Source organism: Neoarius graeffei, chromosome 14 (assembly GCF_027579695.1).
Source record: "Neoarius graeffei isolate fNeoGra1 chromosome 14, fNeoGra1.pri, whole genome shotgun sequence".
Classification (NCBI taxonomy): domain Eukaryota; kingdom Metazoa; phylum Chordata; class Actinopteri; order Siluriformes; family Ariidae; genus Neoarius; species Neoarius graeffei.
The window spans coordinates 26,106,864-26,128,017 of record NC_083582.1 but is presented as its reverse complement, the minus strand read 5'-3'; the positions used below and the strand labels follow the sequence as shown (position 1 = coordinate 26,128,017).

Below are 21,154 nucleotides of genomic sequence, written 5' to 3'. Positions count from 1 at the left end.
GCGAGGGAAACAGAGGAGATGAGGACGTGATGAGCAGATATGGTGTAAGAGAGAGAAATGTGGAAGGGCAAATGGTGGTTGATTTTTCAAAGAGGGTGAATTTGGCAATAGTCAATACATACTTCGAGAAGAAAGAGCAGCACAGGGTGACGTTTAAGAGTGGAGGCAGATCTACACAGGTGGACTACATACTCTGCAGAAGGAGTAACCTGAAGGAGATAGGAGACTGTAAAGTGATGGCAGGGGAGAGTGTAGCTAGACAACATCAAGTGGTTGTGTGCAGGATGAGCTTGAAAGTGAAAAAGAGCAAGCGTGAAATAGTGGAGCCGAAGATTAAGTGGTGGAAACTAAAAGAGGTTGAACATCAGAAAGAGTTTAGGGAAGAAATGAGATGAGCATTGAGTGGTCACGGAAATCTGCCAGAAGATAGGAATACTACTGCTATACTAGTAAGAGAGGCAGCAAGGAAGGTGCTAGGGTGGTCATCGGGAAGGAGGAAGGAAGACAAGGAGACATGGTGGTGGAACAAAGAAGTGCAGGAAATTATAAAAGAGAAGAGGCTAGCAAAGAAGAATTGGGACGAGCAGAGAGACGAGGAAAGCAGGCGGTTATACAGAGAGACGAGACAGAAGGCAAAAAGAGCGGTAGCGAAGGTGAAAGCAGATGCATACCAGGAGTTGTACAAAAGATTGGAGACCAAAGAAGGAGAGAAAGACCTGTACAGACTAGCTAGGCAGAGAAACAGGGAAGCGAGGGATGTACAGCAGGCAAGAGTGATGAAAGATGTAAATGGAAATGTGCTGACAAACAAACAAAGAGAGCGTATTAAGAAGGTGGAAAGAGTACTTTGAGGAGTTATTAAATGAGGAGAATCCAAGAGAGAAAAGGTCAGATTCATTGGAGACAGCAAATCAGGAAGCAGAGTTGGTTAGTAAGGATGAGGTGAGGGCAGCCATGAAAAGAATGAAGACTGGGAAAGCAGTTGGACCAGATGGTATCCCGATTGAGGCTTGGAGATGTTTGGGTGAGATGGCTGTGGAGTTCCTAGCAAGATTGTTTAATAAGATCCTAGAGAATGAGAAAATGCCAAATGAATGGAGAGTGTGCTAGTCCCAATATACAAGAATAAGGGAGATGTACAGAGCTGCAGTAATTACAGAGGAATAAAATTGATGAGCCACACCATGAAGCTATGGGAAAGGGTATTGGAAGCGAGACTGAGAAGAGAGGTAGCAATCTGTGAACAGCAGTACGGGTTTATGCCAAGGAAGAGCACATCGGATGCAATTTTTGCTCCAAGAATGTTAATGGAGAAGTACAGAGAAGGCCAGAGAAAGCTACATTGTGTGTTTGTAGACCTGGAGAAGGCATACGACAGAGTGCCGAGAGATGAGTATTGTATGAGAAAGAGTGGAGTGAATGAGAAGTATATTAGAGTGGTGCAAGACATGTATGAGAACAGTGAAACAGCAGTGAGGTGTGCAGTTGGAACGAATGAATGGTTCAAGGTGAAGGTGGGACTCCATCAAGGATCTGCTTTGAGTCCTTTTTTGTTTGCCATAGTGATGGATAGCTTGACGGACAAAGTGAGGCAAGAGTCACCATGGAACATGATGTTTGCGGATGATATTGTGATATGTGGTGAAAGTAGAAAGGAGGTTGAGTTGGGTTTGGAGAGATGGAGGTATGCACTGGAACGAAGAGGAATGAAGGTGAGCAGGAGCAAAACCGAATACATGTGCATCAAATGAGAATGGGGATGAGAGTGTAGTGAAGATGCAAGGAGCAGACGTAAAGAAAGTTGGTGAATTCAAGTACCTGGGGTCAACTGTGCAGGAAAATGGGGGCTGCGATAGTGAGGTGAGAAAGAGAGTGCAGGCAGGGTGGAACAGTTGGAGAAGGATTTCGGGAGTCATTTGTGATAGGAAAGTCCCAGCAAAAGTGAAAGGCAAGATGTACAAGAGAGTAGTGAAACCAGCTGTGATGTATGGATTGGAGACCGTACCCTTAACAAAGAGACATGAGGCAAAGTTGGAGGTGGCGGAGTTGAGGATGTTAAGGTTTGCGATGGGAGTGACAAGGTTGGACAGGATAAGGAACAAGCACATCAGAGGGACAGCACATGTGGAGAGCTTGGGAATTAAGCTAAGAGAGATGAGACTGAGATGGTATGGGCACATCCTGAGAAGAGATGCAGAGCATGTGGGAAGGAGAATGTTGAGGATGGAGCTGCCAGGCAAACGAAAATGAGGAAGGCCAAAGAGGAGATACATGGATGTGGTAAGAGAGGACATGAAAGTGGCAGGTGTGGTAGAGAAGGATGTGGAAGACAGGGAGCAATGGAGACGAAAGATCTGCTGTGGTGACCCCTAATCAGGAGCAGCCAAAAGATGATGATGAGTTCAAAAATCAATATTTGGTGGAATAACTCTGATATTTAATCACAGCTTTCATGTGTCTTGGCATGCTCTCCACCAATCTTTCACGTTGCTCATGGGTGACTTTATGCTACTCCTGTCGCAAAAATTCAATCAGCTCAGCTTTGTTTGATGGCTTGTGACCATCCATCTTTCTCTTGATCACATTCCAGAGGTTTTCAATGGGGTTCAAGTCTGGAGATTGGGTTGGCCATGACAGGTTCTTGATCTTGCGGTCCTCTATCCATACCTTGATTGACCTGGCATGGAGCTCCGTTCTGCTGGAAAACCCAATTCTCCAAGTTAGGGAACAGTGTCAGTGAACAGGAAGGAAGCAAGTTTTACTCCATGATAACCATGTACATGGCTTGATTCATGTGTCCTTCACAAACAAAAATCTGCCCCATTCCAGCCTTGCTGAAGCACCCTCAGATCATCACTGATCCTCCACCAAATTTCACAATGGGTCCGAGGCACTGTGGCTTGTAGGCCTCTCCAGGTCTCCGTCTAACCATTAGATGACCAGGTGATGGGAAAAGCTGAAAATTGGACCCATCAGAGAAGAGGACCTTACTCCAGTCCTCTACGGTCCAATCCTTATGGTCTTTAGCAAACCTCAGCCTGGTTCTTCTTTGCTTCTCATTGATGAAGGGCTTTTGTCTAGCTTTGCATGACTTCAGCCCCGCCGGGAGGAGCCTGTTTTGAACCTTTCTTGCTGTGCAGTTAACCCCAGCTGTCATTTGCTATTCTCTTTGTTGGTCACTTGATGTTATCCTACAGTTGTTGAGTGACATTCAAAGGAGTTGATGATCATCTTGGTCAATGTAGAGTCATTTTCACCCTCTGCCAGTCTGTAACTTTGTTGTACCCGATGCCTGCTGGTTGACGTTATTCTTATGAACTGCCATCTTTGAAATTTTGAAGATGGAAGCAAACTGATGCTCACTGTATCCCTCTGCCAGTAAAGCCAGAATGGAACCCCTTCTTTTTCTCACTCAAAAATTCTCTTTTTAACTGTTTTGGCATGATGAATAGATATTTTTGTATTCCAATTAAATTTAAGGTACTACTAGCACTGTTTTTGCCATCCAAATTGGTCCTATTGCAAACGGATAGTGATGACCACAGCAGTGGTTTTTATACTTTTCCTCATTAAATAAGATTTGGTTCAGGTAATCACCTAATCAGTACCTCATTAAGTAAAATGAGGTGTGCTTGTGTTGGAATTCCAGCACAGACACTGGAATGAAATGGCTGCCATACATAAAGATGCTGATTTAAGAAAAAAAAAACTGAAGTGGTCTCTTAATTTTTTCCAGAGCTATAATTCTATATATTATTTCATAGTCTTGATGTCTTCAGTATTGCTCTACAATGTAAAAAATACAGAAAGACCCATGAATGAGTAGCTGTGTCCAAACTTTTGACTGGTTGTCTCACACGCACACACAAACACACACACACTTGCAATTAAACAGAAATGTACAGTGTCCCCTGTGCCTCCTCTCTTGTTAAAGTTGCTGAGGTATAATGTGGTGAAACAAATACGTGTCTGGATGAATGGCATGGCCTTTGTGCCTACAGGCATCTTACCTTTTGCTGATACGATAGTGGGCGGTCTCCAGTACGCCAGTGACAGGGTTGGAAATGGTGGCTCGGCGCAGCTGTGAAGCCAACCGGCCGAGAGGAGACGAATTACTCACTATGCCAATTAAGCACATTGGTTTGGGGATTACGATGTTCCCATAACACTAAACCTCAATGGGCCTCATTTATCCATCTTTTTGTGAAGTTCTATGTGAATGTTTGTGTAAGCCAAACTGAACTTTCCACTTTTCAAAAGGTACGAGAAACAGCAGAACTGCAGAAGTTATTTTGACTCACTTCTCATCTCATCTCATCATCTCATTATCTCTAGCCGCTTTATCCTTCTACAGGGTCGCAGGCAAGCTGGAGCCTATCCCAGCTGACTACGGGCGAAAGGCGGGGTACACCCTGGACAAGTCGCCAGGTCATCACAGGGCTGACTCACTTCTATGCCAATTAAAATAATAAATAAATAAATAAATAAATAATAGCAATGCCACAGCACCTGAAAAGATCAGAATCTAATGATAAATTACAGATAATGTTTATGGGTTTCTTCATTTTTTAAATTCATATCAATAATAGCAATTTTAAAAAAATACAAACCGTTCCTCAATCGTACTCTTAGTTTCATATCTCGAGAATAAGGATGTGTTTGATAGAGACTAAAAAGCACTTAAGTCACTCTGAATAAGGGCCTCTGCTACTGTAAATGTAATAGAAATAAGCAATTTAAAAACTTGACAATATAATCTATATATCGAAGTGCAGCAATTCATATAAATTAAATGAAGTCAGTTAAGTCAAGGTTTACATTAGTCAGTCTTCCTGTGTGTAAATTTACACACTTAGGAGCATGAATAGAATACGATTGGGGTTTTTTTCCAGAAATTATGGGATTTTCATTAATACTGAATTTCTTGGAAAATGGATGATATTCTATGAACCATTTTACAAATAAATCAATTTGTATTCAACTTGATAAATGAGGCCCAATGTTTCATAAATGAACACATCCCTCAGTTAGCCTGAACTACAAGGTCATACTGTGCTGGCAATAGCATTAGCTACAGTATATAACTGCATTAGTGCAGAATATTACAGCATATTTTAGCATTTGGTAGTAATCTAGGAACACTTAAATTCAGTGCAAAACTAAGTGGAGCACCATGTCTAGAATGGTTTCTCCAGTTCAGATATTTTGCCCCCTCTTTATTTATTTATTTAAAAACACAACAAATCAACTCATGAAGAGCTTTGCAATTTATTAAATGTGTAACATATTAGGTGTTCAGCACTAGTCCTGAAAACCAGTGACCGGTGATTCATTTTATAACCAACAACCAAGTTCATTCCAGCAGACATTAAAACTGATCTAAAATAAAATATTTGTAATTGATAGAATTGTAGATCTTATTGAACTCACCCTGGGCTTGGCTAGTTCCTTTACTTTTTCCATCTCTCTTTCACTGATGATGCTGTGGAAACGTACAATGCGTGGCTGGTCCCACTCATCCTCCTGTTTTACAGGGCCCAGCACATAGTATGGGTGCCTGTTGTTGTCGTAGAAACGGCAAAACAGCCGGCTCTGTTTGCGTGGGGTCTGTGTGGTTCAAAATGAACAGTAAACACTGTAAATCCACTCCTATAAACGTGCAGAGTACATGGCCTGGCCAGCTAATAAACGTGCAGAGTACATGGCCTGGCCAGCTAATAAACTGATTCCAATTAACCACTACTTCAAACAGCTCTATATAGTACAGGGTGTTTTTAAAAAATGTGATATTATGTGAGATGTAAATATCCCAGAAACTACATAGTCGAGGCAAATGAAACTGAACAGGCTTAATGTTGAGCAATACAAGATTTATTCCTCAAAATCTGAATGAGAAATTCAAAAAGGTATGTGAATTCCATAAACGATTTCACAAATTTTCAATATGTGCACTGCCTGAGACACAGACACACAGAGACAGCCTTCCTCCTTGAACTTTTTGTGCCATGTCCAAATCTGCATTGCAGTTGGTCCATTTTTAGAGAATTCCCTCATAAATGCATACTGCACAGTCTTGTTCGACTGTGTCTGAACATACTCTAACACACAAAACACCTTTTTTTTTCCCAGTGAATAGCATTTCTATACCTAAAAAGATAAAAACAAAAAACATTAAACCTAAAATTTTGACCTGTTTCCACACACGCTGTTAAAATTTGAGGTCAACTGAATGAGAAATGGCAAAGTGATTAGATTGCGAAATTATATCAATTTTTTTAAACACCCTGTATATACAGTATATACAGACAGGTAACAACTGAAAGGGTAGGTGAGTGGAGAAAAATAAATGGGTAGAAATTAGTGCTGTCAAAAATGTCGCGTTATTAACGCGTTAACTTGACTCAATTTTAACAGCGATAATTTTTTTATCGCGAGATTAACGCTCTGTGACATGATGCCACGCCCCGCACAGCCAGAGTCCTCTGCCCTCCCCCGAAGAGCCACGGTGCTCGGCTTAGGTTTCGTTTTCCCATCGGCGGCTCCAGCCCCACTTTGCAGTGGCTGTGACAAGACGTGTTATGCTCTGCAATAAAAAAAAAAAAATTGGTACAACCAGTGTTCGAACTATGCCGATATTTTCGGGGGGTCCCTTTTTTTCCCTTGGGGGGGTGCTTGCGCTTGTCTCAGAGCGCGGCTCTCCATCGCGCGCTCGCTTCGGATATGCAAATGCTTCCCGTTACACACGATTGCTATGTCATTAAACATCATTTTGCCAATATTTTAGAGACCCCCCAACATTTCCCAAATCATGTTTTCAAGGGATCTCATGTCTGTTTCAGGGGATCTCGGATCCCCCGAGTACCCCCGTAGTTCGAACGGTGAGCAAGCCCATTCACTTTTTTATGCTGATAAGAGAATTACAATGGTTTTTCGTGTGACAAAAATGTGCGATTAAATTGCGATTAATCGCGAGTTAACTATGACAGTCGCGACATTAATCGCGATTAAATATTTTAATCGCTTGACAGCACTAGTAGAAATGTTTCCAGGAGGTGGACTATGCAATAAAGCAAATAAAATCCCAATATGCTCTGTGATCTTTATAAAAATGCTGAGCAGGCCCAGTTGACCTCAGCTTTAGATTATGATGGTAAAAGGAAAAGATCAAAGTGAATCTGAAAGAGGGTTCATTATTGGGGCATGGATGATGGTGCATTCTGTCACAAAAACTGCTCAACTGCCTGCTGTTTCAGTAGGAACAGTGGCTAAACTAGAACCTGCATTTACAGTACCAGTCAAAAGTTTGGACATGCCTACTCATTCATAGGTTTTTCTGTATTTTGACTATTTTCAACATTGTAGAACACTACTGAGGACATCAAAACTCTGAAATAACAGCTTACTGGAAACATCAGGAGATCTGTGAAGGACAACTTGATCTTGGAAATTACAACACCAAGAGATGGAGTAAGGCCAATGCCAAAGGCAAGAAAAAGCTTGTTACACATACAGTCCGAGAAGCTGCAGAAGAAGACTGTCGCTTAAAAGCGATCAGTCTCACCTACCAAAGGCAGTTAATGCAATGGGACCAGGCACTCAAGCAACCGCTGTCCTGGAAGGAACTCTGGGGTGCTGACCAGGGTAAGCTGACCTTCCTCCTGCAAGCCATGGTTGCCCACCTGCCAACCCCAAACAACCTTAAAGCATATACGCAGAGCCATGGCCTCACTTTCGTTTATAAATGCCTTGAGACCTCAAGAATGGCACAAGAATAGTTTTAAGTTATATTATTTACTTTTAATTTATTTTTAAGTTATATTACTTATTAAGTTATATTGTTCCAGTTCTGTTCTCGGCCACTAGGGGGCAGTGTGGAATAGCAGATGCAAGATGGCGGCGCACTTTTGGCCCTTTTCCACTACCCTTTTTCAGCTCACTTCAGCTCGCTTCAGCCCGACACGGCTCGCGTTTCGACTACCTCAAAACAGCACGACTCGGCTCGCTTCAGCCCTGCTTAGCACCCAAAACTCGCACGGTTTTGGAGTAGGGCTGAAGCGAGCCAAACCGAGCTGAGTGAGGCTAGGGGCGTGAGCAGACACTCCCCTGTGCACTGATTGGTGAGGAGGAGTGTCCTCACATGCCCACACACGCCCCACGAGCACGCTGGGATCTGTAAACACCGTAAACCCGGAAGAAGATCACTGATGTCACTGTTTGCGCCGCTTAACGACATCACGTGACGTCCACCCACTTTCGCTAACTCCACCCAATGTGTCCACCCACTTCCAGCCAGCACGGTTCAGCGCGGTTGTAGTCAAAATGCAACCCCAACAGCCCCACTCAGCTCGACTCAGCACGGCACGGCTCAGCCCAACTCAGCCGCGTTTGTAGTGGAAAAGCGGCAATAGTTGCTGCGGCCCAGAGCTCCCAAAACATATGCAACTTTTTATTTTATCGTTTTTAACCTTGTTTTAGTAAGGATTAGCAACAGTTTACAATCAGTGAGAGCATGCACTGTTTACAGTCCGGAAGAACTCATCGATATTGGACTGGAAGGCTTTATTCCTCCACTACCCACGGATATCCCTGAAGAACTACTTAGAACCACTGTGCCTGCGTGGGTAAACAACCGAGCCAAGTCACACCATCGTCGGAGGAGATACAGGAGAAAGAAGTGGGGTAAGAGAGACGGCATCCAGATGAGGCTGAAGAACTGCCCTCACAAACCTCCACTCCCCAGCCTAGTCCTCGCGAACACCCAGTCCTTAACCAGCAAGATGGACGAGTTGAGACTCAGGATCTCAACACAGAAGTGGAACAGCTGTGCCCTACTCTTCACGGAGACATGGCTAAGCGCTAATATCCCCGACTCGGCTATTCAGATTGCCGGCTGGACTGTATACCGGGCTGACCGAACTGCTAACTCTGGCAAGGACAAAGGTGGAGGTGTGTGTACTTACGTGAGTAACTCTTGGTGCACCTCTGTTATTATCATAGAACAACATTGCTCTCTGGACTTGGAGTTTATTTCTCTGCAGTGCAGACCGTTTCATCTCCCAAGAGAATTCACCGCGGTGTTTCTCCTCACTGTTTACATTCCTCCCCAAGCTAACGCTAAGATGGCATTGAGCAAACTTTATGACAGCATCAGCGACTTGTAAAACTCTCACCCCGACGCTGTGTTCATTATAGCTGGAGACTTTAACCATGCTAAATTGAAGTCTGTTCTGCCTAATTTCTATCAGTTTGTGGATTTTCCAACCAGAGGAAAGAATACACTAGACGTTGTTTACTGTAACATTGCCAACGCATACAAAGCATCCCCCTCCCCCCACCTCAGACGCTGCGACCACATCCCTCTGTTCTTGACCCCTGCATATAAGCCTCTCATTGCCAGGTCAAAGCCCACTAACCAGATCATCAGAGTCTGGCCTGAAGGAGCTATTGAATGCTTGCAAGACTGTTTTGAGGACACTGACTGGGAACTTTTTAATTCGATCTCTACCTTGGATAGACAATCAGACCTAAATACATATGCATCTTCTGTTCTGGACTACATTAGCTTCTGTGTAGACAATGTCACCACCCACAAGACCATTCGCACCTTTCCAAATTGCAAGCCCTGGATGAACAGACAAGTCCAGAACCTGCTGGCAATCAGAGACAAGGCTTTTCACTCCGGCGACCAGGCAGCCTACACAGTAGCCAGGGACAACCTGAAGAGGGGCATCAGGGAAGCTAAGCACTCCTATAAAGAAAAAATAGAGCAGCACTTTGTGGACTCTGACCCCAGACGCATGTGGCAGGGCATCAAATCCTACACTGACTACAAGAGCACCAACCCCTGTCTGCCCAGCTCTCACAATCCAACCCTCCCTGATGACCTCAACAAATTCTTTGCACGGTTTGATGAGGGACCCATTCCCCAACCCCCCACTGAACTTATGGACACTGCATCACATGCACTGGTGCTAAGCGAACACGAGGTTAGGCGGGCCCTCGGCAGCATTAACCCTCGCAAAGCACCAGGACCAGACGGAGTTCCCGGAAAGGTCCTAAAATACTGTGCAGGCCAACTAAGCACAGTCCTCACTAACCTGTTCAACATCTCCCTGGACCAAGCTGCAGTCCCCACCTGCTTCAAAACCAGCACCATTGTTCCTGTCCCCAAGCAGGCGGCCATCAAGTCCCTGAACGACTATCGCCCAGTAGCACTCACACCCATTGTGATGAAGTGCTTTGAACGACTGGTGCTAGCTTACATCAAATCCAACACCCCCCCATTCCTTGACCCACATCAGTTTGCATACAGGACCAACAGATCAACGGAGGACGGCATTTCATTGGCCCTTCACACTGCCCTCTCACACCTGGAGGAACCAAACAGTTATGTGCGTATGCTATTCATTGACTACAGCTCGGCATTTAAAACCATCCCCCCTCTCAAGCTGGCCACTAAGCTGTACAACCTCGGCTCCAGTCCCCAGCTCTGCAGATGGATACTGGACTTCCTCAGTAACAGACCTCAGTCTGTGCGCATGGGCAAACTCCACTCAAGACCCATCACCCTGAACACAGGCGCGCCGCAGGGATGTGTGCTCAGCCCCCTTCTCTACTCCCTCTTCACACATGACTGTGTTCCTAAGCACAGCACAAACACAATCGTGAAGTTTGCTGACGACACAACTGTGATTGGCCTGATCTCCAATAACAACGAGTCGGCCTACAGGGAAGAGGTGGAGCACCTGGCACGCTGGAGCCAAGACAACAACCTGGCCCTGAACTCCAAGAAGACGAAGGTGGTGATCTTGGACTTCAGGCGGCGTGGCCAGGGTGACCACCACCAATCCATCAGCATTGGAGGGGAGTCAGTGGAGGTGGTGCAGAGCTTTAGGTTCCTGGGAGTTCACATCAGCCAGGACCTGTCATGGACCACCAACACCTCGGCAATAGCCAAAAAGGGGGCCCAAAGGCTGCACTTCCTGCGGACACTGAAGAAGGCCCAACTACCACAAAATCTGCTCATCAATTTCTACCGCTGCACCATTGAATCAGTCATTACATACTGCATTACATCATGGTACTCCAACTGCACCTCCGACAACAAGAAGACGCTACAGCGCATCATTAAAACGGCACAGAGGATCATTGGCAGCCAACTCCCCACACTTGAGGAGATTCATCACACACGCTGCACAAACAGAGCAATAAACATACTGAAGGATCACACACACCCCGGTCACAGGCTCTTCACCATGCTGCCATCTGGCAGACGCTTCAGGACGCTGCGCAGCCGCACTACAAGACTGAAGAACAGTTTCTATCCCACCGCCATCAGACTTTTGAACTCCATGCGTCACCTGCCCCCCCTCATTACTTCAGGACGTGCTGAACTGTGAGATGCCAGTGGTCCCCCCAGGCTGGGAAACCTGGAAGGCATGTGTGTGTGCCTGTAGCCGCAGGCTGTGTGTGCGTGTGTGTGTGGTGGGGGTGGGGGGAGGGGGGGTGTCTGTCCAATAGTGACCATTGTCTGTCCAATAGTGTGATCACTGTATTAGGACATTACTGATACTGACCCCTGCTTTCCTGGACTGTGCAGTGGGGTCTGTGCAATAGGACCCTGTGCATTGGTCTGGGTAAATATATTGCATTCTGTGGCCACAGCTTTGTAATGTAATATGATGACTCACTTGCACCTTATTTATTACTATTACTATATATATACCTCTACTTTTATCTTCCCAACTGTGTGTGTGTATGGGTATGTGTCCCATACCAACATTAATCCACCTCTACTGTGCTGCTAACTTGGTCAGTGAATACCTGAACCCTGCACCTATTTATTATTTATCTTAATTTTATATCATCACTTTCAACCTTACCAGCACATTTGATTGTATATATTTATTGTGGATTTTTATATTTTCTATATATATATATTTTAAATATTGATGTACAGTACCTATATTGCTTAACTACTTATTACTTTTATGGGCATCTGTGGGCTGTTTCTAAACGACATCTCACTGTACTTGTATGGTGACAAAGTACTACTAAAAAGTACTACTAATCATGAAGTGCTAACGATAAATCTAATATAGTAATTTTTATGATTAAAGTGATTTATATAGGTAGTGGTCCGAGTGAATGACCTTGACGTCCGTAACGTCACAGCAGGAAGTCTATTGGTCTCCTCGCCATTTTCACTATACACAGAGCTGACTGCAACTCCAATCCTCCATTTTGAGCCAATTTATCGCCATGCCACGTAGATGTGTTTTTGGCCGGTGCAACAACACGACAGAAGGTGGATTTATGTTGCATTCATGGCCCAAGAATATTCAAACTGCAAAGATCTGGATGTGTTTTGTGAGAAGTTCACAGACACATTGGGCAGCTATGAAGTGGTCTTTCCTCTGCACATTTTACTGAAGACTCGTACAAAACCTCTGATCTGTTGAGGAGTATTAGCTATAAGCCCGTATTGAAAGAGGGTACAGTCCCAACAATTAAAGAAAAATAAAACAAGAAAAGGAAAGTATTTATTTTTTTTAATGTGAGTTCAGTTGCACCAGTCCTCCTGGAGCATGAGCCGAGGGTTGTTGCTAAAACCCGGGATGAACTGGGACGGGACATATCGCTCGGGCAGTGACCTCCCCGCGGTTGTTGCTAAAACCGGTGACATCCCGTTCCGTCCCAGGTTTTAGTAATTGCCTGAGCCTAACAGTAATGGTGGAATACACAGTATGGAGAGAATGAGTGAAGTAGCCGTCTTATTTCTAAACTGGATATTGCTGCCATCTCACCCTTACGTGGAAGAAGTGAATGGATGGAGAACTGAACGAACAACTGAAAATCAGATTGTTTCAAAACAATCGGCCACAAGATCGGCCTTCAAGAAGCGATAACACAGATGGGTAAGCTCCAACTCTCAATTGGATTAAAAAACAAAACAAAAACAAAAAAACGTTGTTTACCTGCATTTAGATTAATACATGTCACTTGCATTGTGTGTTTAAGTTACTGGTATAAGATTATTTAATTTGCTTCAGAATGTGATTGTCTCAGTTCATCTGATTATTTAATTAGCCTTTTATGTTTTACCAGTGAAAATGCATGTTGCATAAGTTATAACACCTATCCTGTTTTAATGAGAGTCAACCCACAGTCACTGAAGTCAAATCAGTCTTAGTTGAGCAAGTCGATAACGGTATTTCTTACTTTCACCATAAATTTTTATTTACATGACTTTGGTCTATAGCTGTAAAAGGCCTCGGCCTTAAAATCGGTTACCACAGTGGCGACACGCACTCAGGCATGGCTAGCTCAGCGGGGCAGCTCGAATGTCAACTTTGCAGTCGATTTTAACTCAAAAATCTTTTTTTATTCCCATTTATGCAGCATACAAGAGTCAAGGATGGAGATACTATCCACTCAGAAATGTATTTAAAAATAAAGGTTCTGCGTATCTGCTTTAAGATTTGGGGCAGAGAAGAAACTCAATCGTTCAAGCACTGTGGGGCAGCTGTTTGCACCCTGAATCACATTTTGACAGGATGGCCCAAAGTACTGGGAGAACGCTGATACAGGTGGAAGCACAACAAGGTCCTTACAGAAAGCGTCAAATGGACAGACTAACATGAACTGAAGAGAGCCAAATACCAAGACTTGATTGAAGAGGTTCTTGTCAAAGGATGGCATGCAACTTTATTTCCCCACTGAAGTTGGCTACCACAGTTTCCCAACAAAATCAGTTCACTATTTCTTTCAGAAGTTGAGGTTGGAGCCCAAACAGTTGAAGAAAGCCATAGGGGGAGATAGCCACAGCAGCTGAGACCAGATCAAAATAGCTGTGATTGACAAGAGCCCACAATTGGAACCCTTCAGCAGGTGAAGGCTAATTCATTATATTACAGGCATTGAGCAGACACTCCAGAGCATCGTACAACAAAACCATGACATACCCACAGCAGTGGGCAGCCCAGGGAGCAGTTGGAGGTAAGGTGCCTTGATCAAGGGGACTTTAGCCATTCCTGCTGGTCCAGGGAATCGAACCGGCAACTTTTTGGTCCCAAAGATGCTTCTCTAACCTTTAGGCCATGGCATGCAGTCTTTGCTGCCCTGCTCAGGCAAGGGGTACAGACTAAGGGGTGAAACGCTGGCAACTCGGAGATACCTGCTGATGAGGCAGAAAGGTTTCCAACACTGCAAATGTTCCTTCCACCTTGTCACATGTATTACTGTCATGAGAAGGAACCAGCAACATCATGTCTTAAGCAGCTCCTGCAGTTTCTGCTTGTAACAAAGGATCTCTGATGCTTATTTCACATGGAACATGTATGGAATTATGTGGTTAACAAAAAGTGTTAAAAATGTTTCTTATTTTAGATTCTTCAAAATAGTCACCATTTACCTTGATGAAAGTACAACCCCAGTTCCAAAAAAGTTGGGACACGTTGTAAAATCTAAATAAAAACAGAATGAGAAGATTTGCAAATCATGAAAACCCTACATTTCACTGAAAATAGTACAAAGACAACATATCACATGTTGGAACTGAGAAATTTAATTGTTTTTCGAAAAATTTCTGCTCATTTTGAATTTGATGTCAGTAACATGTTTCAGAAAAGTTGGGACAGGGGCAACAAAAGACTGTAAAAGTTGTGTAATGCTAAAAAACTAATTTGGTTAATTGTCAACAGGTCAGTAACATGACTGTGTATAAAAAGAGCATCCCAGAGAGGCGGAGTCTCTCAGAAGTAAAGATGGGGCGGGGTTCACTGCTCTGTAAAAGACTGCGTGGGCAAACAGTGCAACAATTTAAGAATAACGTTCCTCAATGTAAAATTGCAAAGAATTTGGGGATCACATCATCAATGGTCCATAATATCATTAAAAGATTCAGAGAATCTAGAGAAATCTCTGTATGCAAAAGACAAGGCTGAAAACTGACATTGGATGCCTGTGATCTTCAGGCCCTCAGGAGACACTGCATTAAAAGCAGACACGTGTCTGTAGTGGAAATCAGTGTATGGGCTCAGAAACACTTCAGAAAACCATCATCTGTGAAAACACTTCATTACTTAGAGATGAAAGTGGAGCAAAGAAAAAAAAAACCTGAAAGTCAAACTGGGGGGGGGGCAACGTCCCCAAAAAATATTTTAATAACACGCAAAACCCTGCATTCTAGTGCATTTTAGTACTTATTTTCACTAAAACAAGTTATAACTTTTAAGCCTTTTTCTTTCATGTACATTAATGATTAACATGTCAAAAATATCAAATTTAATTCCCCTAGTTAATGAGTAATTTTCAGGAGTGCATTTAGAAAACACGGTGATTTTCCTGGCTACACAGTTCATTACTTTGGAAAAAAAAATCAGACAGTTGAAGGTAAACTCAGCAAAATCCCAAAACAGTACTGTTAAAAAGTAAAGGTCTGTTAGAGTTTCTAAAGCTTTCAGGTTTCAATGTTGGGGACATTGAGCCTCGTTTATCAATCTTTTAGTAGAGTTGTGTGTTTGCATAAGCTAAAGTGAACTAAAAATTTCCAACTCGTATTTATGCGAGTTGAAGCCAATTGTTTACATTAGTTCGTATTGTCTGTAAATTTAAACACACCAATGAATACCAAATTTCTCATATAAATCAGGGGCGTAGGGTGTGTGTGTGTGTGTGTGTGTGTGTGTCACACACTGACTGGCAGCCTGAGTACATTATGTAACAAAAAATAATTACCATTGCTAGTTTTAGGCAGCTTAGAAACCGGCTCTTCCATTATTGCTGTTTCTTCCACGTTTTCTTGATGTTGTGTTCTAGAAACGGCACTAAAACTTAGCTTCGAAACCACAAAATGCAACTTTGATGGAAAAAAAAATTATATATATATATATATATATATATATATATATATATATATATATATATATATATATTGCTTACCTCTCTTCACGTCGAAAGAAGGGGGAAAGTTTTGCTTGTTTTGACATGGCGAATTATTAACACGAGAAAATACTCGTAATTGGCAACTAAAAAGACTGCAGCTACACTGGCAGCTTGAACATACTTTATAGTGTGATTGTGTTGCGCTTGCGCAGAATGATGTCAGTCCTGCGCACCTTAGCACGCACGCCATTAACAAAGAACACCTGTCTTTAATCAATGAACCATGTTTGGGCTATTTAAGGACTACGCCCATGCAAGGACAATGCAAAGTATTATGCCGCGTCTAGGAACGCGAAAAATCCGGAAAATAAATTTCTCCATTCAGAAAACCGGAGATTTAAGAGTTTTGTCAAATATCCGGATTTCCGGGTCATTAGCGGAAAAAATCTGGAGGAAAATCTAAAAATCCTGAATTCCGGGAAAATCCGGAACACTTTCATGACTAATTACTGCATCCACAAATGCAAGTTAAAACCAGATATAAACAATATCCAGAAACCCTGCCCCCTTCTCTGGGCCCAAGCTCTTTTACGATGGACTGAGGTGAAGTGGAAAACTGTCTAATGAATCAAAAGTAGAAATTCTTTTTAGAAATCATGGACCCCACGTCCTCCAGGCTAAAGAGGAGAGGGACCATCCGGCTTGTTATCAGTGCACAGCTCAAAAGCAGCATCTGTGATGGTATGAGGGGGCATTAGTGCACATGACATGGAGAGCTTGTACATCTGGGAAGGCATCATTAATGCTGAATGATATAAACACATTTCAGAGCAATATGCTGCCATCCAGACTAAATCTTTTTCAGGGAAGGCCTTCCTTCTTTCAGCAAGACGATGTCAAACTGCTTTCTGTGCATATTAAAACTACATGGCTCCATAGTAAGAGTGTCCGGGTGCTAAACTGGCCTGCTGCAGTCCAGACCTGTCTCCCTTTTAAAACATTTGGTGCATTCTGAAGCGCAAAATACGACAAAGGAGACCCCGAACTGTTGAGCATCTGAAATTGTATCTCAGGCAAGAATGGGACAACATTTCTCTTTCAAAATTACAGCAGCTGGTTTCCTCAGTTCCCAAACGTTTACAGAGTGTCGTTAACAGTAGAGATGATGCAACACAGCGGTAAACACGCCCCTGTCCCAACTTTTCTGAAAGACATTGCTGACATCAAATTCAAAATGAGCATATATTTCTCAAAAAACAATAAAATTTCTCAGTTTCAATACATATGTTGTCTTTGTACTATTTTTAATTAAATATAGCATTTCCATGATTTGTAAATTACCGCATTCTGTCTTTATTTACAGTTTACACAGCGTCCCAACTTTTTTGGAATTGGGGTTGTAGCATACCGTTTACGCTTTGCACACTACTGGCATTATCTTAACCAGCTTCATGAGGTAGTCACCTGGAATGCTTTTCAATTAGCAGGTGTGCCTTGTCAAAAGTTAATTAGGGGAATTTAATGCACTGGAGACAAACTGTAAGCAGTAAATAATAAAACCACAGTAAATAGTTCTATTGAATGACTGTAGTAATCCATATTATGTCAACCACTCAGTTAAGTAAAGAGAAACAACAGTCCATCATTACTTAAAAAGACATGAAGTGTCTTAATAAAAATAAAGAAAAAACATTGAATTAGAAGGTGTCCAACCTTTTGCTTGGTACTATAGATCTGTGAGGAACACATCAATACATTGTGGTAGAAAGAGTACATTGAAGAGTACCTCCATTTTCTCCCTAATTTGGTCATCTGCAAATACACAACCACCAGCCAACGGTCCTCTATCATACCACAGCAATGAACTGGGGAGGGTGAAGGTTTATAGACATGTAAAACCAACCAACTGCTGCAAACCACTGAATGGTTTGTGAAGGATGAAAATGATGTTAATCATGTCACTGGCCTTCACAGACAGCAGATTCCATCCAAACTAAACACCTATGGGAGATTTTGCAGCGATGCGTTAGGTATCGCTCTCTACCACCAACCAAGTACTAACTGAAAGAATGCTGTTTATTCCTCCAATACAGTTCTAAATACTTGAACCTATGCTGAGGTGTATTAATAAAGCTATCCTGGAGGCTTGTGATGGTAGATCCAAGTGCTAATTGAATAAAGTGCAAATGTGAAATAAAGTGAATCAGTTATACCAATCACCATGCAAAGACTCAGGTTTTTAATTATACAGCGTCTTGCAAAAGTATTCATCCCCCTTCGTGTTTGTCCTGTTTTGTCGCATTACAAGCTGGAATTAAAATGGATTTTTATTTATTTTGGGGTGGTTTGCATCATTTGACTTGCACAACATGCCTACCACATTTCAAGGTTCAAATTGTTTTTTTTTTTTTTTTTAATGATGACACAAACAATAATTATGACGATTTAAAAAAAAAAAACACAGAAATCTGGAGTGTGCATTGGTATTCATCCCCCAAAGTCAATACTTTGTAGAACCACCTTTTGGTGCAATTATAGCTGCAAGTCTCTTGGGGTATGTCTCTAGTAGCTTAGCACATCTAGTCACTGGGATTTTTGCCCATTCCTCAAGGCAAAACTGCTCCAACTCCTTCAAGTTAGATGGACAGCTGTACACCAATGCAATCTTCAAGTTATGCCACAGATTCTCAGTTGGACTGAGGTATGGGCTTTGATTAGGCCAGGGGTTTTCAAAGTGTGGGAGAGTCAGCCCCCCTCGGAGAGCAAATAAACAACAGCGCCCCCCCCTTACAATTTTTGTTGTTGCCATACTTAATGTTCCATTCGTATTTTTAAAAAATGGTTGTGGTACACATTTTTTTTTCTTTTTCACATTTTAAACATCTGTGCTTTTTAAAACATTTTGTTTTACACATTTTAAACATCTCATAGCATCGTTAGCTAGCACCTCTTGGCAGACAACACACTGTGGCAGTGGAACATCTTCAGATCCAGTCCATGAAAATCCAAACTTTAAATAATCGTGGTCATACTTCCTTCTTTTTTCAGTCCCCCCAGGATTCCGCGGGCCTTTTTTGTGATTGTTGCGGCTAAAATGTCTGATGTTGCGGGGGTTTTCCAAAAAATTGCGATGAAAGTTGCGGTGTTTTTTAGGTTTTTGTTGCGATTACATTGCGGGAGGAAGTGAAAGTTGCAATAAATTGTTGCGATTTTCTCTTTTTGTGATTAAAATTGAGTGATATGTTAAATATTAAGTTATTACTGAAAAACTATTGATTAAAAAAACCAGACACTGAGAAATGGTCCTATAAACATCTTTACCAATATAAAAGATTACCAGGACTACAAAAATGCAGAAAAATAGGCTTTACTTATCCAAATGCACCTGTTGGTTCAAAAGTTAAAGTGCATAGAACCTCACAGCACAACATGAAGTTACCTTAAAATATAATATAAATGCCTCAGCTTTCATGTAAGAAAAAAAAACTATTAATACTAGGACTGTGTGCAGGCAGTCTCTCCTGAAGACTAAATTAAACAATAATTATAAACTAATAAAATAAATGGCTCAGGCTTCATAGAAGAAAAAAAAACAATTTGAACAGAATCTCACAGTATGATGCTGAAGCTGCCTAAACAATGGAAAATAAAATACCATTTTGGCAAAAATGTTGGCATCCATTAATTTCTTGTATTAAGTAAAAAAATAATGTAAAGTGCACACAGTCCTTCACTGTAAACATAACACACTTTCAGTAACAGAATTTAAGCCTATATAAACACTGACTCGCACATGCAGTGTTGCCAGATACTGCTGACGTTTTCCAGTCCAAAATATGTTCAAAACCCGCCAAAATGCACTTGAAACTGCCCAATCTGGCAACACTGCACGCATGCTGCTTCTCTTGAACGTATACACGGAAGTAAGGCGGAAGGTAGTTTGTCGACGTCACCTCAAGACGACGCCAACGATTGGTCAAATTTGCGGGAAAGTTGAGGTGATTGGATATAATTGCAACACCGCCCTGAATTCGCAGGGATTGGTTGAATTTGCGTTGAAGTTGCAAATCGCAACATCCTGGAGGCTCTGTTTTTTCACTTGGCCCAGACTCTGTCTCCTCACTCACTGTAGCTTTAGGTACTAAAAATCGATCCATTTTATCTCTGGTAAAGGCTAGCTGAAGTTCGCTAAAATGTCCGCAATAGTAACTTATTCTGGTTTATTTTTCCTCACGTTGCGCCCCCCCTGAAGAAGTCTGGCACCCCCTAGGGGAGGCACGCCCCACACTTTGAAAAGCCCTGGATTAGGCCATTCCAAGACATTTAAATGTTTCCCTTGAAATCACTCTTTAGCAGTATGTTTAGGGTGATTGTCCTGCTGGAACATGAACCCTCATCCCAGTCTCAAACCTCTGCCCAACTCAAACAGGTATTCCTCCAGAATTGTCCTGTATTTAGTGCCATCCATCTTTCCTTCAATCCTGACCAGCTTTCCTATTCCTGCAGATGAAAAACATCCCCACAGCATGATGCTGCCACCACCATGCTTCACTGTAGGAATGGTGTTCTCAGGGTATTGGGTTTGGGTCACACATGGCATTTCCCATGATGGCCAAAAAAAAATCGATTTTAGTCTCCTCTGACCAGAGAATCTTCTTCCATGTGTTTGGGGAGTCTGCCACATGCTGTTAAGCAAACTCCAAACATGTTTTCTTATTTTTTTTCTCTTTAAGCAATGGCTTTTTTCTGGCCACTCTTCCATAAAGCCCCACTCTGTGGAGTGTACAGCTTAAAGTGGTCCTATGGACAGATACTCCCATCTCCGCTGTGGATCTTTGCAGCTCCTTCAGTGCTATCAGTTTGGTGTCTTTATTGCATCTCTGATTAATGCCTTCCTTGCCTGGTCTGAGAGTTTTGGTGGGCGGCCTTCTCTCGTCAGGTTTGCAGTGGTGCCATATTCTTTCCATTTTGCTATAATGGATTTAATGGTGCTCCATGGGATATTCAAAGTCTGGAATATTTAATTAATTAATTTTTTTTTAACCCAACCCTGATCTATACTTCTCAATAACTTTGTCTCTGACCTGTTTGGAGTGCTCCTTGGTTTTTCCATGTTGCGTGCTTAGTAGTGTAGCAGAGTCAGGGTTCTTCCACAACAGGTTGATTTATACAGACATCATGTGACAGATCATGCGACACTTTGCACACAGGTGGATCTTAAATCAACTAATTATGTGACTTATGAAGTGAATTGGTTGGACCAGCTCTT

General features: G+C 42.4%; 1 protein-coding gene across 3 annotated transcripts in view; it reads right to left on the bottom strand.

The window, feature by feature from the left end:
* The window catches only part of p4ha1a (prolyl 4-hydroxylase, alpha polypeptide I a), a 111,993-nt gene that overhangs the window by 35,267 nt on the left and 55,572 nt on the right, over nt 1–21,154 (bottom strand). For 2 of the 3 annotated variants that reach the window (XM_060939481.1, XM_060939479.1), the window contains 2 exons: nt 5,431–5,607; nt 4,011–4,081 (listed from right to left, as the gene is read on the bottom strand). In XM_060939481.1, the coding sequence (XP_060795464.1) occupies nt 4,011–4,081; nt 5,431–5,607 (248 nt within the window). The remainder of the gene's footprint in view (nt 1–4,010; nt 4,082–5,430; nt 5,608–21,154) is intronic. The other variant, XM_060939480.1, reaches the window with a different exon arrangement.